The sequence below is a fragment of the Crocodylus siamensis genome, chromosome 1 (genome assembly GCF_052110815.1).
Source record: "Crocodylus siamensis isolate JL-2025a chromosome 1, ASM5211081v1, whole genome shotgun sequence".
In the NCBI taxonomy this organism is placed as follows: Eukaryota; Metazoa; Chordata; order Crocodylia; family Crocodylidae; genus Crocodylus; species Crocodylus siamensis.
Genome location: NC_143395.1, coordinates 103,110,329 through 103,127,104, shown reverse-complemented (window position 1 = coordinate 103,127,104; position 16,776 = coordinate 103,110,329). Strand labels below are relative to the sequence as shown.

General features: G+C 46.1%; 1 protein-coding gene across 1 annotated transcript in view; it reads right to left on the bottom strand.

Annotated features, from left to right (window-relative positions):
- Positions 1 to 14,798, bottom strand: part of ENPP1 (ectonucleotide pyrophosphatase/phosphodiesterase 1) — a 75,413-nt gene extending 60,615 nt beyond the window's left edge. Inside the window, exon 1 of the mRNA XM_090039221.1 lies at positions 14,542 to 14,798. Coding sequence (XP_089895347.1) covers positions 14,542 to 14,685 — 144 coding nt within the window. The 5' untranslated portion in view covers positions 14,686 to 14,798. The remainder of the gene's footprint in view (positions 1 to 14,541) is intronic.
- Between the last annotated feature and the right edge of the window lie 1,978 nt (positions 14,799 to 16,776).

The following is a 16,776-nucleotide window of genomic DNA, read 5'->3' as shown; positions in this document are numbered from 1 at the left end:
GATTCCCCCAAGCTCCCTGCAGATGCCACTTTCCCCTCTGATCCAACCAACTCCCCCCTGCAGACCCCACTGTCCTCCCCCAACCCTCCTCCATGGACTCCCCTTGCCCCCCCGCAGTTCCCTCTGCTAGCCATCCATCCTGAATTACCATAGATCAGGTGGCCATTTTTAATTCAATCTAACCTCCCCCTAACCTCCCTGACTCTACCCAACATGTAAATACAATAATACCAGCTGTGAAAGCGTAATAGTACAATATGCATATAACACTTGCAGATATATGTTTTAGCAGAGCCTAGACTAAGCGTACACCCTACTATACCATAAAATTCTCATGTTTGACACTGGCACCTGACAACTTTTGTGTTGTCACGCTGAAAACTCTTGCAATGGCTTGAATACAATTCATCTTACCAAGTGGTAAGCAAAATATGCTCACAGTCACCAGAGTCCGGCCCATGGTTCCTATCACATATGTCCAGTGCTCCCAGCCTCCGGAGCACACCAAAACCTTTCAAGACTCCAGTGTACTCTAGGGGCTGGGAGCACGAGTCAGATGATTAGATGCTACCAGCCCTTGGCTCCGATGCACTCCCCAAGCTGGGGCCATATGAAGCTTTTGGCTCTTATGAACCCATCAGCTGATGAGACCCCAGGCCCCTCCCCTCTGCTCCCTGGCTGCCGCACCAGCAGTCTCTGTAGGCATCTGCCTGGCTTCTGCTCCCCCCGCCTCCCCTCCCCACTCTTTGCTAAGCAGGCATTACCCAGTCCCTCGCAGCACTAGCTAGCAGACCACATGCTGGCTACCTCCGAGCTGTGGCACACCAGACAAAAGTAAAATCAACAGATAGCTGGTAATGTCCCTCTGTTTTCTTAATGGGCTGATAAACTCTGAGTTTGGGGTAATAAACATTCCCTACTGGGCTGCTCAGGAGAGGGGGATCCCTCCCTTATCACTGCATCATGTCAGGGCCTGGTCATGCCCCCCCTCATCTCAGCATTGTGGAAGGGAAGGAAGGGCTGCTCTAGCACTGCCTGGCTTCTAGCTTGAGCCACTGCAAGCATGTGCCTGGATTGCTAGAATGAAAAGGGAATTTCATAGATTTCATAGACATTAGGGCTGGAAGGGACCTCGGGAGATCATCGAGTCCAGCCCCCTGCCCAAAGGGCAGGAAGTCAGCTGGGGTCATAGGATCCCAGCAAGATAAGCATCCAATTTACTCTTGAAGGTGTTCAATGTAGGTGCTTGAACCACCTCCGCTGGCAGACTGTTCCAGACCTTGGGGGCTTGGACAGTAAAGAAATTCTTCCTTATGTCCAGCCTAAAACGGTCTTGCAGGAGTTTGTGACCGTTCAACCTCGTCATCCCTTGGGGTGCTCTGGTGAACAAACGCTCCCCCAGATCCTGGTGGTCACCCCTGATAAACTTATAGGTGGCCATCAGATCACCCCTGAGCCTACGCTTTTCCAGGCTAAAGAGTCCCATGGCTCTCAGCCTGTCATCGTAAGATCTGTTTTCCTGACCTCTGATCATGTGTGTGGCTCTCCTCTGGACTCTCTCAAGCTTCTCCACATCCTTTTTGAATTGTGGAGCCCAAAACTGGATGCAGTACTCCAGCTGCGGCCTCACCAAGGCCGAGTACAAGGGGAGAATGACGTCCCTGGATTTGCTTGAGAAGCATCTATGAATGCAAGCCAGCGTTTTGGTCGCTTTACTAGCCGCAGCATCGCACTGGAGGCTCATGTTCATCTTGTGGTCAATGATGACTCCCAAGAATGTCTACCTACCACCAAATAACCTACAGAATAACCTGCAAACATTGAATCAATTCAGGCTCAGGCTTTTTGAATGTCTGTCCCTAGCCTAGAGCTAGCTTTAAATTAGGGCTTCACTTTGTGGCACCAGAACTCTGCTTAGCAGGTGGAACAAAACTGAGAAACTGGGCCTTAAAATGGTAAAATCTTGCAGAAAAGGACCAACAGCCAGATTTAAAAGCCATCAAGTTGTATCAGCCCACAGTACAGTTTGAGTTAATTTATCCTACTATCCTTCCTGGTTGTGATGTAACGCTATTAAGTCATCGGTCATTGGAGGTACGCTGCAGAGAAAGTAGAATTTGCCCCTCTATGAATCATTTAACTTAGCAAATTAGGCCATGTATTTGTCCATAGAATGTCTTCTGGTATCCAAGTCAGTTCACTTCAAGTTAACCCAGGCATCACTACACTACATTGTTGTCTACAGTGTAGAAATTTTCCTGATAAATTCACTGTTACAACACTACTACTGCGTATCCCTTTTTCAACCTCTGTATAAACAGAAAATTGGTTCATCGGAGAATGTCAGACTAACCCTAATTGTTCCTGAGGGGCAAATTTTTTCCAGAGAAGCACCTACAAGAATCTAACACAAAATCAGAAGATAAATAAATTTCAGGAGTCAGAGCTTGTCACATATGTATGCAGAAGGCGCTGCTCTATAACTTGTAGATACTGTCGAGTTGAAATACTACAGTTCCACAATATGCATCATGCAAAGAAAATGAAAAATAAAAAATAGAAGAAAATATCCTGTCTGAGTGTGTTTTGGACCAAAATGATATTGTCTCCTACAAATGAATCTGTGTCCCATCACTGCTTCCTTTATGTGGGAGGAAGCAAGAAAAAACAATGCTCTGTAAACATTATAGTGGTTAGGAATAGGTGGTTGAGTGTCTAAAAAGCTGCAATCCTGAAAACATTTGGAAGGCTCCTTATTTTAAATTGGTTAGAGGATGAAGCAGTATCAATTTGAAGGATCAGGGTCATTTATGTGTCTCCCTAAGGAGCTATCTGGCTAAGCCAAAATCATTTAGAGGTGGCGGGGTGTATTATTATTTCACTGAAGCAGGACAAAGGCTGAAGATAGGCAGATAAGGCATGCTGGAATATAAATGAACTTAGCTATGCTGTACCACAGGACCTCATGCTCAGCGATCCATAGGGACATTCCTCACCATTGCCTGCCCCTTTACATGCATATTTTGATGCCATACTTCATTTTCCCTGTTCACCATGTATCTCACTACCTTTTCTCCTTCACCTTCTCCTACCTCTACCCTGCCTTCTCTTCCATCAACTCAACCTTTCCTTTCTATCCTTTATTTTACACTATTATTCCTTTCTCTGATTCCAATGTAAAGAAACCTGTTCAAAACATAATTATAGTCATTTTAAAATAAATTTCTCTCTCCCTTTCCATCCCCTTTCCTCAAATTCTGCTTACCATGTACTAAAACATCATTTCACTCTCTGCCATCCCTTCTCCCTTCCTTGTGTCTTCCCTTACTCTTTACCAAGATTTTGTCACCAACAAAATGAATTCCCTCCTCATTTCAATTCCAGCAAGGCCTCTTAAAGCATACAGGTTAAGGCTGCTGTGAAAATAACTAAGCAGCTGCATGATATTGTCCATGTAACTGTTGTCAGCCTTGTGTATAGTAAAGGGGAGACCCTAAGGAAGTGATGAGGTGGCATGAGAGCCTTTTAAGGGTGCCATGAGCTGTGTGAACACCTACACATGATTCACAAGATAAAATGAGATAAACCTAAATAGGAATCTATAGTGCCAAAAACATTCTGACCTGCTGTGGTTTTTCTGTGCTCTTATTTTTCTGTAGAAACAAAATGAGTAAAAGCTAAAAAGAGGCATTTTCAGAGGGGTGTCTTGAGCCTAAGAAAGTTGCCCTGAGGATTGCCCCTTCTGCTAAACTTCTACCCCACTCAATGAATGTTCCAGCAACAATGGAATCCCAAGAAGGGCAGATCCCACTTTGTGGCACGGGAGTTTTGCTTCCCAGGGAGAACAAAGCTGAAGACCCTGCCCATAACTAGGTAACATCTTAGCAGAAGCAATCAACAGCCAAATGCAAGTTTTTTATAAGGTAATGGGGCTTAGGGAGGAATGTAGGTAATTAAGCGGAATGTTTTTTCTTATAAATGGGAAATGAGGAATATAGGTAATTAAGCCAAAAAAGTGATGTAGGTCAAACCCACTTGTGCATTCAGATTTAATAGGCAATTTCATTTTAGCTTGCAAAGATCTCTACATGTCCTAACTTACTCCTTTGTACTTGCTCAGCAGCAGGTCCTGCCTAGGCTACTCTATAATCTAGTTCAGACCTAGGGGAAACCTCAAGTTCATCTAAGTCTCTGATCTATTAGTCATTCATAGAGCAGGAACTTACCTCTGTACAGCATCTACAGATACTGCATTTACCTAGAACTCATGATTTCCATTACTTGCTGTCAGGCTTGTTTCTTTTCTTAACCAATACTTGCCTGATGTAAAATATATAAACTGTCCTAAGTGGTGGTACCTAAAAGAAGGATTGTGATCTTGTCACAAGTCTTAATAAAATATCACCTTTGTTGCTGTAATACAAATGTGGCCCAAGGAGAATACAGTACTATCAAATATCTTCCTGCTTGTGATGTAAAGCTGTTAAGTCATCAGTCATTGGCAGTACACTGCAGATAAAGTAGACTTTGTCCTGTGTTACTCATTTAATGACTTAAGGTGTGGACATATGTACATTTGGAGCCATTCCAAAAGAGGAACATTTCAAAAGGGCAACAGCTGTTCTGTTCTAATTGTTTTATATGGACAAACTGGGAATAATACAAAAGGGATAAAATCACTCCAAGTTTTTTGATTGGAGTAAGCAGTAAAAGGATTGTGCTCCAAAGGCAGAATCTCTGTAGCCTTATCGCTGCTTTGCAACACTTGAACACTGCTTTTCAGCCAGAATAACCATTTGTTTGATTATATATATGATACTGCACATCAATAAAAGAGTCTTACATATTAGACATTTCAAAAATTTGGTACCATATTTCCCTTTAAGATAACAAAATGAAATGTAAATACCTAAATACCTTTGCACATTTTCATATGCACAAAAGTCATATGTTATGTGCATTTATTACGTGTAGCTTTGGGCTTCGCATTTTAAAAAGAACATGGCTAAGTTAGAGAGGGTCCAGAGGTAGGCAACAAAAATAATAAAGAGCATGGAAAATTAGTCATGCAAGGAAAGGCCAAAGGAAATAGGCATGTTCAGCTTGTGGAAAAGGCCCTTAAGAGGCTACATGACAGCAGCCCTCATATCTGAAGGTTTGCCATAAAGAAGAGAGGAAACATTTTTTCTCTCTTGCTGCAAAGAGCAGGACACAGACCAATGACTTGAGGTTGAAGTAAAGTAGCTTTAGATTGGATATCAGGAAAAACTTATTTGCTGTTAGAACAGGGAGGAAGTGTAATAGACTGCCAATGGAAGTTGTAGAATCTCTACCACTGGAGATGTCCAAGGAAAGGTTGAACAAGCATTCATCAGGGATGACTAGGCATAGTTATGCTTATGATCAATCTGTTGTGTGTATTTCCTATGCGTCTGAGATTTGCTTTTTGCCACATGGGGTGGGGAAAGAATTTGTTACTCCTCTTCTTACTACATGTTTTGGTTTTTTCCCCTGAAAGCAATGGAGTTGGCTGCAGCCAAGGCTGTGAATTTTGTCTGGGGTGTGTCAGTGCTCTTGCTGAGACTTAAAACCCAGAGCTTCTCAGTTAGATGGTTTTGCCCCTCTTCTCATAGTCAGACTGATCTTCTTCACCATACTTGGGGTCAAGAAGAAATGTTACCCATTGGTCAGGCTGGTATCCTTGAATTCTCAAGCATATTTTAACAAATGTCACAGCAGCAGAACATTCGCCCTTGTTGTCTCTCTGCCTTACTTGTGGCAAGTTAGGGTGTTACACAGAGATGCACTGATACATCAGTCCAATATCAGATCAGCACCAATATAAAGAAAATTGTCTATATCAGAAATTGGCCTGAAGTGGGTCATAGTTTGGCTGATTAATGGCTCGTTCATGTGCACAGCCACAGCACAGCATGTAGGCAGTGAGGAGCACAGCCGGGCAGAATGGAGAGCTGTGTGCAGCTGGTAAGTCTGTTGTCATGGAAGGGGAAGGACATGCGGGGGAGCAGGTCAAGGCCCACACGGTGAGGAGGGTGTGGGGCTAGGGCAGGTGCTGCTCAGCTGGGGCGGGGAGGAGGGGCATGGGACAGAGCTAAGACTCATCCAGGGAGTGCAGGAAGAGATGGGGAGCAGCTCCTGCCACTCATCCAGGAGGGCATGGAGGGAGGGTGCCCCTGGATCTGTTGGGCATCGGCAGCACTGGGAGGGGGGCTATGGGGTGGTTGTGACAAATTTTGAGGTGGCTCTCCATCATAACCCCCTGCAAGCGCTGCCACCACCATCTGCCTGGTAAAATATATTTTACATTTTTTATTTGTACTAACATTCATGAATGTTGTTTTGTCATGAACTAAGCTCTATTTGCAAACAGAAAAATAAAATTTAGAGTGACTGTATTCCTAAAACTTGTACAGATAAAGATTTCCTTGCTTTGAAAAATAGGTGTGCACACAATTTTACTGTAAGTGTAGGGGGAAATGATAATAATAATAGAATTTTAACTAAACACCTATCCAGTCTAAAATCACTATCTTTTTTTTTACAATAAACACACAAATATTTAAAATACAAACAAGAAATTGCTATTGGAACAAGAGAGTTTTAATGTTGGGAAATCTAAGACGATAATATTTTTGTGAAATAAGTATTGTGAAATAGGTTCCCACATGTTGATATTGGATTTGTATATAATGCAAATTAAACAGCTATTGCTGACTGTCTTTGAACCCAAACACCCAAAAAGAACAGATAATATTTCATAGTTGCTAGGGGCTGGAAGAGATCTTACAGATAATTGGGTTCAGCCCCCTCAGCACTTAGGCAGGAAAGGCTTCAACATAAAGCATATTAAAATTGGAAAAATTCATGAGCTGGGCTAGGATTTTCATGTGATCACCGAACTTAGAGACTAGTGCTACTTCCCCAAAAAACAAAAGAAATTCAGCCAAAGATGCACACCAGCGGAAAGGCTCTGGGAAAGGCCAGAATCCTTTACTAGAAGCCCTGCTTGTTGCATAGCTTGTTGGTCTACTAAACCAGTTACCTCCCATGTGCATTCCCCCCATGGCTGCTACTCCCAAAACATCCCAAGCTGAAGAAGGGGAAAGAAAAGAAAAAAGATTAATATCCTCAGGCTTTATAATACTACATTAAACTAATAATTTCCACAATTTTCCAGAATAATGATACCACAAATATTGGGGACCTGTAACACGGGCAGAACTTCCATGTTACATTAGGGTAGGAAGTACATACAAGGAAGCTAGAACCAGAGAGCCTAGGGCAGAACCATTCAAGGTGCCTGCAGATGTAAAAATAAAAAAGCACTTTAAACTTGGTGCGTCCCTGCACTGAGCTCTGCACATGCCCAGAAGAGTCAGTGCATTACTTCAACCCACCTCAGCCAACATCTATAAAGATCAGGCACTTCAGTGAGGGGGTTTTGGTGCTTTTATCCAATAATTGACTGAATCATCTTTAGCTTAAAATGCCAAAAAGCCCCACTGAAGCATTCAATCTTTTACAGATGCTGCAGAGCATCTGTGAATTATTAGTCAAATTATTATTAATCTGTAAATTATTATTCAATACTTATTCAATCAATCAAGTCTAATAACTGATTGAATCAGCTTTAGCTAAAAATGCTAAAAAGCCCCACTGAAGCATCCAATCTTCACAGATGCTGCAGAGCCTGTCTGAAGTAACACACTGCTTCTTCCCAGTAAAGCATGTTTTTGGGGGTGGGATTTAATATCTGCAAGCAGTCATACTCTGAAGAACACAACAGGGCAGAACCATGCCATGGGCAATAGGGGCTCTGCTAGTCACAGGTGTGAGTTGCCAGGAAAACGAGCAGGGCCAAGGCTAGTCAGTCACATGACTAGAAGGGGGCAGGGCTGGAGTGAGCTATAAGCCAGGGCCTGAGCTGGAGTACCCAGTCTGGCATGGGAAGCTGAAGGGGAAGGAGCACTGCTATGGGACTGCTGCTTAAGAAAGCCTGACCGTGGCAAGTTGGAAGACCCAGACAAAGTTGAAGCCTTGCTAGCAGAGAGATTAGGACTTCAGGCAAGAAGAGGCATGGTAAGCATCTGGTAGACTAGAAGTTTATGTTATAGCTGAAAGGCATACACTTTTCATTGGAATTAAATCTGGAGGACTAGGCATTGGGACTAAAGGGAAGAGGAGGTCCCAGTTTGGGGTGCTCAGAAACTGGGATGCTGGCAAACCATGGAAAACACACCTGGGTGGAAGCAGAAGAAGCCTACTCTCTGAATCAAGCCAAAACAGCCAGTTGAGCCGCTGGAGTCTGAAGCTGATGGAAGCTCCTTTACAGACTGAGAATTTAGGGTCCAGGGTCTCTTAAACTAGGGATAGACATTACACATAAACCAGTTTAAGTGATCAGAAACTGCTTTAAACCTGTGACAGAACAGACGTTCAGTGCACATAAACCTGTTTGAAAACGGCTGAGGCTGGTTTGAGACAAACCAGGTTGAATGTAGTATCAGACTTAACTGATTTGGCTCAAACTGATTTATGCAATGGTGTCCCTTGCTGGTTTAAGATAAATCAGACTCCCCCAGCATCCCAGCATGCTCTTGGAGTTGGGCGGGGCTCTCTGCTCCACAGTAGGACTGGCCCCTCCCCTCTCCTCCCTGACTGCAGCTCTGGCAGAGAGTTGCAGGCACAGCAACATCTGCCTGGTTTCCTCCTGCATTTCCCCTGCTCTCTTCCTTTACTCCCCACTCCCTGATAAGCAGGGACCCCATCCCCTCTGCCTTACACAGACACCTCAGTATTAACCAGCAGACCACGTGATGGCTACAGTCCATGCTGTAGCAGACAGCAGGGTCAGCTTAGGGCTTTCTAGAGAAAATCAAAGATCAGCTGGTAATGTCCCTCAATTCCTTCTTTGTTTAAGAAGAGTTTCAGCTAATGCCAGTTTGTTTTCTGATGGGGTGATAAATGCTTTTTTATTAAGGGTGGGGAGGGAACCCCACCCTAATCCTGCCAGGGCCTGGCCACTCCCCCATCAGCCCAGCCTTCTGGTAGATAAGGGAGGGCTGCTCTAGTGCCCCCCCAACACTGGCCTGAGCCACTGTGGGCATGTGCCGGCACTTCTGGGTTGTCTGTGCAGTTACAAAGTGATTCAGCCTAGCCAGATTAAACTAACCTGTAAAGATTGAATCAATTCAGGCTAAGGCTTTTTAAACATCTGTCCCTGGCCTCAAAGGCATGGCTGGATGTAGGGCTGCAACCATAGGCCACTAGCTGGGCTGACTGATTAACAGATTGAGATGGAGACTATGGGCCCAGGGCCTCACGGGACATTAATTGGCAACATCTGTGAGATATGGACATGGTTTGAGGGGAGTCTGAAGCTATGAAACAGACCTCTAAGTTCCCATGTTGCCAGTGCACTAACTGGTGGCAAGACAGCGACCATCCACGAGACTGGACAGCCTCCCGTTCTCCAGTGAGACAATACCAACAAGGTATGGCAGGAAAAAGCATACAGAGGAGCAACCAGGAATCCTGAAGGGAGCAGGTACTAGACAGCCATTCCAGAATCCTGGGGCATTTTTACACATAAATGCATACAATTGTATAAGTGGCGACACAACTAATGAAGTCTGCTCTGAAGTGGCTCTCCAGAGCTTTGCTGGGAAAAAAAGTATGTGTATAAATGCCCCTGGAGTCAAGGCCTGTTACCTTGTGTATGTGTATAAATGCCCTTGGACCTAATACCTTAAAAGATGCCTATACAAAGCACTAGACAACATAACACCTTCAGTATTACATTTTAGTATTATATCATAATGTATATAATTATATTTAGTACTACAACCAGCAAAAAGCAAGGTAATTGAACAGGAATTCAGTCTTTCTTCCACCTACCAAAAAGCTCCTTTCCACAACTTCACCACTGAAGTTATCTAGGAGAAACCAAACAACAACTACGCACCAGAATGAACGCACACTGAAAATCTATCAAAAACAAGAATGGGAAAAAAATGAATTCCTCAATCCTACTCAAAACTAATCTGTGACTTGCAAGGGAGATGAAGTATGAAGTAGGACTAAAATGGAAGTAAAGAATTCATTAATTTCTTAATGGGCATTTTTCTGCTGTATCAAAACACTGGAGATGCGTGACGCTCAGCCCTCCCCAGATTTCCCCAGAGAAGGTTTCACTCCAGCTCCCCGCCTCTCCAGACACACCCTTCTCCTAGCCCCAGGACAGGAAAGGGGAAATGCGGGAAGCCATAGCTCCAATTAAGCCATCTGGCCAGGGGGATCCAGTGGTACTTGGGAGAAAGAGGGCCAGGCACTGTGGTAAAAATTTCAATTGACCTTGAGTAACCATGGTTAATTAATTTTTTTCACAGCTTTGCCTCGCTCCAGGTAAAAGGCAAAGCCCTGTCCAGGAAAGATGGGAGGGAGGAAAGGGAGGGCTGGGATCAGGTCAGCAGGGGACAGCACAGGGTTCCATTGCCACAACCCCTGACTCCCAGCACTGGCAGGACCCCCACCTGCCTCCCGGCAGTGTCACATCCTGGGTAGTAGAGGTTGGGAGGGTTGGAGCAGGAATAAAGGGAAGGGGCCAAGAGCAGTGCATTCTGGGTTGCTAGAGGGAGGACCCAAATTGCTCGCCTTATCAGACTGTCATTACTGCAAAGTGGCATAATGCTCAGAGGGCACTTTTCACAATTTCTCCAATTTAATGCGCAGACACTTACATCCTTTAGTATGATCTGAGTGTAATGTAACAGTACCCTTAAGCCTGTGGTGAAGGTAAGGCTCTACTGTAAATTTATGTAACCTATTATATGGAGTTCTAATTGCATACATAAGTTTAAATGGTATGTAAAATCAATATTTAAATATTACTGCTTATCACCATAGTCAAATAATAAAAACATTTTGAATTTCTCAAGTGTCTTCATTCTAAAAGTTCCTTTTATACAGTAATCATTTTAGTTTCACAATACAGCAGCCACATATAGAAGTTATCATCATCATGGAATAGATAGTAAATGTATGTATAGCAGGATGGGGCTGGGCATTGTATTAGGACCCTCCGCTTGTGCCTACCTAGTCCCTGAGCCTCCTTCTCCCTCACTCACCTGCCACACCTTTGCTGTTTCTAAAAATTTTCTGGGAGGCTACCTAGGACTCCAGGGGTCTCACTGGTCTAGGTCCTACCACTCTTTTCTTATCTTGGCACTCAATGCCTTAAAGACTGTATTTATGACCTCCAACCTCCCCTACAGCCATGCCCATGCATTGCAGGTGTCAATAAATAGTCATTTCAATGGGCTCTTGTCTCCAAGTCCAATTTCTTGCTTCTTCGGTCCCTTATATCTTCAAATTCTGCCCCTCTCAGGCACTGGGCCCTAGGCCTGTCTCCAGTACTCTTAGGTGAGGGATTCCTGGTTCTGGTTCCTGCCTCCTCTGGCTATTTCTACAACTTGGGTCTGCCACAGCAGGCTCAAGCCTCTCCATGCCTCTCTGGCACTACTGGGACCTCCAAAATTCCCCTTGCTAGTCCCTTTCCAGTCCTGCAGTGAAAAAACAAACTGAAAATCTGATTCCTACCTTAACACAATACACCCTGTCTCAGCGTGCAGAGGTAAAAAGGGGTATGCTGTCTCTAACTCATACAGCCCAGGATCAGGCAGTCCTACAGCTGGAAGTAAAACTAGCCAGTCTAGTAGGTCAAATGAAACCTTCCCAGGTAACCCACCCCTGGGCTTCGCGCTGCCCAGCTCCCAAAAGTCCAGTCCCCTAACCATGGTGTCTCTCTTTCCCTCTCCTTGCAAGAGGGCTCCGTTCCTCTGCAGTGCTTTCTGTCATGGCTGTGTGTCACTCTGCTTTGCATTATCTGCTTATCCCTCTTCATCCTTATCTCGCTCTTCCCATTATCATCTGCAGACAGTTACTTCCCAGCCCCCAAGTGTTAGTCTTTCTGATTACACTAATTGGTGGCTCCTTTCTTCTTCCCTGCCACCGAGTCTGGTCCTCTTTTATATGGTATAGATAAGAAAATAAGAACATAATAAGCACCTCTGAAATAGGAAGCTGGCAAATCCTTAACAACTCTGCTTAGCCACGCTGAAATGGTGGAAAAGGAAAATAGCATTCCAGTCTGTTCAACTTCAAAGCTAAGTTTCTGGTATTGTACCTGCACTTCTGATCTCTTGCAATTTCTTCTGGGTTTTTTTTCTATCATCCTTTCCCACTTTTAATATATTTTCTCCATATTCACTGTTATTAAGTCACACAGCAATTACTACAAGGAAAACAAACTAACCAACTGACTTCCTAGAGGGAAAGCACTATAAATGGGTGGTTGTATACATTATAGAGTAGTATACATATCCGGAGTGCTGTCAAACATGCAAAATGAACTGAAAAAAACCCAGAATTTTTTTCCCCTGGAAAAAAACCAGGATTTTGGAGAGGCTGTTATTTATAATCATAGTAATATAACTCCAGATTGAAAGGTGATTTCCAAGTCTCTCATTGACTACTAATGTAGGCAAAATGAAACATTTTTCAGCACCGTGTCTCAGAGGGTTTTTCAACAGTTTGTGGTGCTGCAAGCCACTTTATGCCTTAGCAATTAAACATTTGTAGACATGGTTAGGGTGAGTCACTGCAGACAACCATTGATCATTTTCTTATATGGACCCAGAGACTGTGAATGGCTTGAGGCAGACAAGGTTCTTTGGGTGAATCTAATACCTTTTATTAGACCTACTTAAATAGTTGGAAAAAATTTTAAGCAAGCTTTCGGGTTTAAAAACCCTTCATCAGGCTGAGGAAGTCTCTGCATTTGGTGTGTGCTCCTGGATAAAAAGTAAAGAAGCCAGAGACTGGGCTGGTATGCATGCAACATAGGCAGTCAGTGAAGGACTGAGGAGTCAGTGGGTGAGAGACTGTCTGGGTGGAGGGGAGAAGAGGGCGGATAGTGGAGAAGTACCTGGGGAGTCAGATGTCAGGCAGGTTATAATGTCTCATAAATCCAATGTCTATATTTAGTCCATGACTTTTTGTATCCAGGAGGTTGATGAAGTGAAGTTCATAGGCTTGTCTCTGAGAAGTGTTTTGTAAGTTTCCTTTGAAGAACTAGAACTGAGAGATTGGAGAGAGAGTGGTTTTCTTATGAGAAATGTTTCTCACATTTCTCACAATGGTGTGGCACATTTCTCACAAGAAAATCATTCTTTCTCCAATTTCTTTGTTCTAATTCTCAAAGGAATCTTATAAAGCACTTCTCAAAGACGAGCCTATGAACTTCACTTCATCAACCTCCTGGATACAAAAAATCATGGGCTAAATATAAACATTGGAATTATGACACATTATAACCTGCCTGACATCTGACTCCCCAGGTACCTCTCCACTGTTTAACTGCAGTGTATGCTGTAGCCGTATTGGTCTAAGGACACAGGCAGACAAGGTTCTTTGCGTGAAACCCAGAGAACCTTGTCTGCCTATTTAACTGCTACATTCATCCCCTTCTCCCCTACCCACTGACGCCTCAGTTTACATCTTCACTGACTGCCTACCTTGCGTGCAGACAAGCCCAGCCTCTGGCTTATTTACTTTTCATCCCAACCAGGCAGAGCACACACCAACTGCAGAGACTTCCTCAGCCTGACAAAGGGTTTTTAAACCCAGAAGCTTGCTCAAAATTGTTTTCCAACTATTTAAGTTGGTCTAATAAAAGATATCAAATTCACCGAAAGAATCTTGTTTGCTGATATCCTTAGACCAGCATGGCTACAACCTACACCCCTCAATGGTTTGATAAACTCCAAATAATGAGTTGAGTGCAGCTTAGCATCTACAAGTTCCTGCCTCGTGTGCTTGTTTCTCCAACTACAAAACCAGCTTTCTCATGGATTGGGGACTTCAACAGCATCTGATGATGCTCATCAACACGTGTGAAATACGTTATCTGCAGCTCACTTCATCCAATGCTACTGAGGTCCCCAGTCATTGAGAAAGCTGGAGAAACAGGCACGTGAGACAGGTGTGTGATATGTTATCTGTTATTTCATGAGCTAAACCTCGGGTCACCAGATGCAGTTAACATCCCTGATACCTATCTACAGAGACAGCTCACAGACCTCCACCCTATCAGTACACAGACAGTCAGCTAACCAAAGCAGACAGAGACAGAGACAGAGAGAGGAAGAGAAGAGAGACAGACAGACAACTATGGATATAGATATACAGGTGAATGAGGAAAGCTGATAGGAAGGAAGGCAGGCAGGCAGGCAGGAAGATAACTGAAGCTGGGACAATACAGGATAGGCAGGCAGACACAGACAACCAAAGCAGACAGCTGCACAGACAGACAGAGGCTCTCCGCTGCCTCCCCGGGTGCAGGCCGGGTCGGTGCCGGCCGTGTCCGGCTCCCGAGGGCTTGGCCGGGCGCCCGCTGCCCCGCCAGGACCGGCGCCGCGGCTCAGTCCGCCCTGGGCGCCGCCGCCGCCGCCGCCGCCTTACCAGCGACAGCACTTTGTAGGGGTTGGGATCCCTGCGCCTGGCTTTGTCCGGCTCCTCGGCCACCTCCATGGGCGGCAGCATGGGCTGCGCTGCCCGCTCGCCCGCCGCCCTGCCGCCGCCGTCCCCGCGCATCGCCATCACCATCGCCTGCCCGCTCCGCCGCCGCCTCTTAAGAGCCGGGGCGCCGGGCCGGGCCGCGCCGGCCCCCCCCGCTCCCGCCTCCTGCCCCCGTGTTTATCTGCTGCTGCCGGCGGCGCGCCCTGCAGGCCCCTGTCTAGGTGGAGCCTCCGCCGCAGCCCGGCCCCGGCCCTGGTCCGGCGGACGAGATGAGGCGGCTCCTTCCCGGGACCGCGCTGAGGGCTGGGAGCGCTTCAGCCGCAGTAGGGTCCTGTTGGGCAGCCCTTCCCGGGACCTACCACCTCCTACCTGGCCTGGTCTGGCCTCCCTCTGCCTCGGCTCCCCCCAGCTTCCCCTCGGAGCGGCGGCTCGAGTCCAGCGAGGGGTTAGTGGGGGCCCAAGTCCCTACAATGGGCTTGGTGGGGGCTCCGGTCCGTAGAGCAGTCTTGCTGGTGGCAAAGTCCATAGAGCACACTTCATGTGGGCTGTAGTCTCCTCTGTAGGGCAGTCTTGGTGTGGGATGAAGTCCACAGAGCGGTCTTGGAGTGGACTGAAGTCCAGATACTGGACTTGGTATGTCCATGGAGCAGTCTTGGTGTGGGCTGAGGTCTATAGGGTGGTCTTGATGTAGGCTGAAATCCATAGCAGGAACTTGGGTGTTGGCTGTAGTCTACAGGGCAGTCTCAGTGGGAGTTGAAGTCAATAGGGCAGTTTTGGTGTGGACTGAAGCTCCTAGAGTAGACTTGGTGGGAGCTGAAGTCTACAGGGCAGTCTTGGTGCGGGCTGAAGTCCATATAGTGGAACTGGTGGGCGCCTGAAGTCCATAGAGCAGCTTTGGTGTGGACTGAAGTCCATAAAGCTGCCATAGCCACTGCCACGTGCCTCCCTCAGAACCTGCCAGCTCCAAGTCTTCACTCCTTGTTTGCCTCCAGAAGAATAACTTCCCTGGCAAAGAATTCAGACAGGCCGGAATGGGGCAGAATGTTCTTAATCCAACTGGAAACCTCTGGTGAATCATGTTTGCACACCTACCAATGGTAACATGGCATGGCACCCTATGGTGCCCTTGAAAAGATCTCAAGGAACCCCATGGCACTCTGCTGGAGAATCACTGCTGTAGACCTTATACGCTAACTACATAAATAGGGACCTACTGAATTCACAGCACAGCAGCAGCTCCTTTAATCTTCCTAGGTCCTTTGTGCACTCCCCCCTCCCCCCCATCCCCCCATTGGGCCCTGCCTCTCCCTGATGAGCAGGGAGACAAAAACACAGTTTTAAATATAGCGCCATTTTGCCTCCCAGATAATCAGCAGCAAGCAGTGGGGCCACCAGGGTCCCCTCAGCCAATCAGCAGTGGGAGTGGGGGGGTGCAAGGGGGAACGTGCAAAATTAAAAGAGCTGCTGCACAGCCCACTTCTGCCATGGATTTGGTAGATCCCTATAAGGCAGGCAAACAGACAGACAGATAAATGGATATAAGCTTTCGTGAGCTCAAGTTCACTGCCAGAAAATACTAGCTCAAAATAATGCCTCAATGGGCACTACCAAGACACTGACTGTGCAGTAGCTCAATACTACTGCACAGTAGTGTCGTGTGGTAAAAACCGTGATTCAGCACTCCTGCGCAGTAGTATTAAGCTATTAGTACAGGTTTCCCTCAACTTACTCTGTACATGCATTCCTGGAGAACAGCGCATAAATTAAATTTGCATGAAGCAAACCCACTTTACAATGTAACAAACAGGGATAGGTTCCCATAGCAGTGAGGGAGGGAGGGAGGGAGGCTGGAACTAGGGAAGGGGTGGAGGGAGGGGTGCCACTCCCAAGGCTGCACAAGGCAGTAAAGCAGAGGGAACAGAGCAGCACTCACCCTAGCCCCGGCTGCAGCAGCCCCAGGAGTGGCCAGTACCAGCTGCCTGCAGCACTGGGCTGCACCATGCTCCACCTGTTCCCACTCACCTCTGTTCCTTGGCTGTGCCGTGCCCTGGTGCAGGCAGCTGGTGTCAGCTACTCCCAGGGCCACTGCAGCCGGGGCTGAGATGAGTGGGGTCACAGCCCTTTCCCCTCCCCCACAGACTTACCTGCTTGGGTTGTGGGGGGCGTCTATGCTGACTG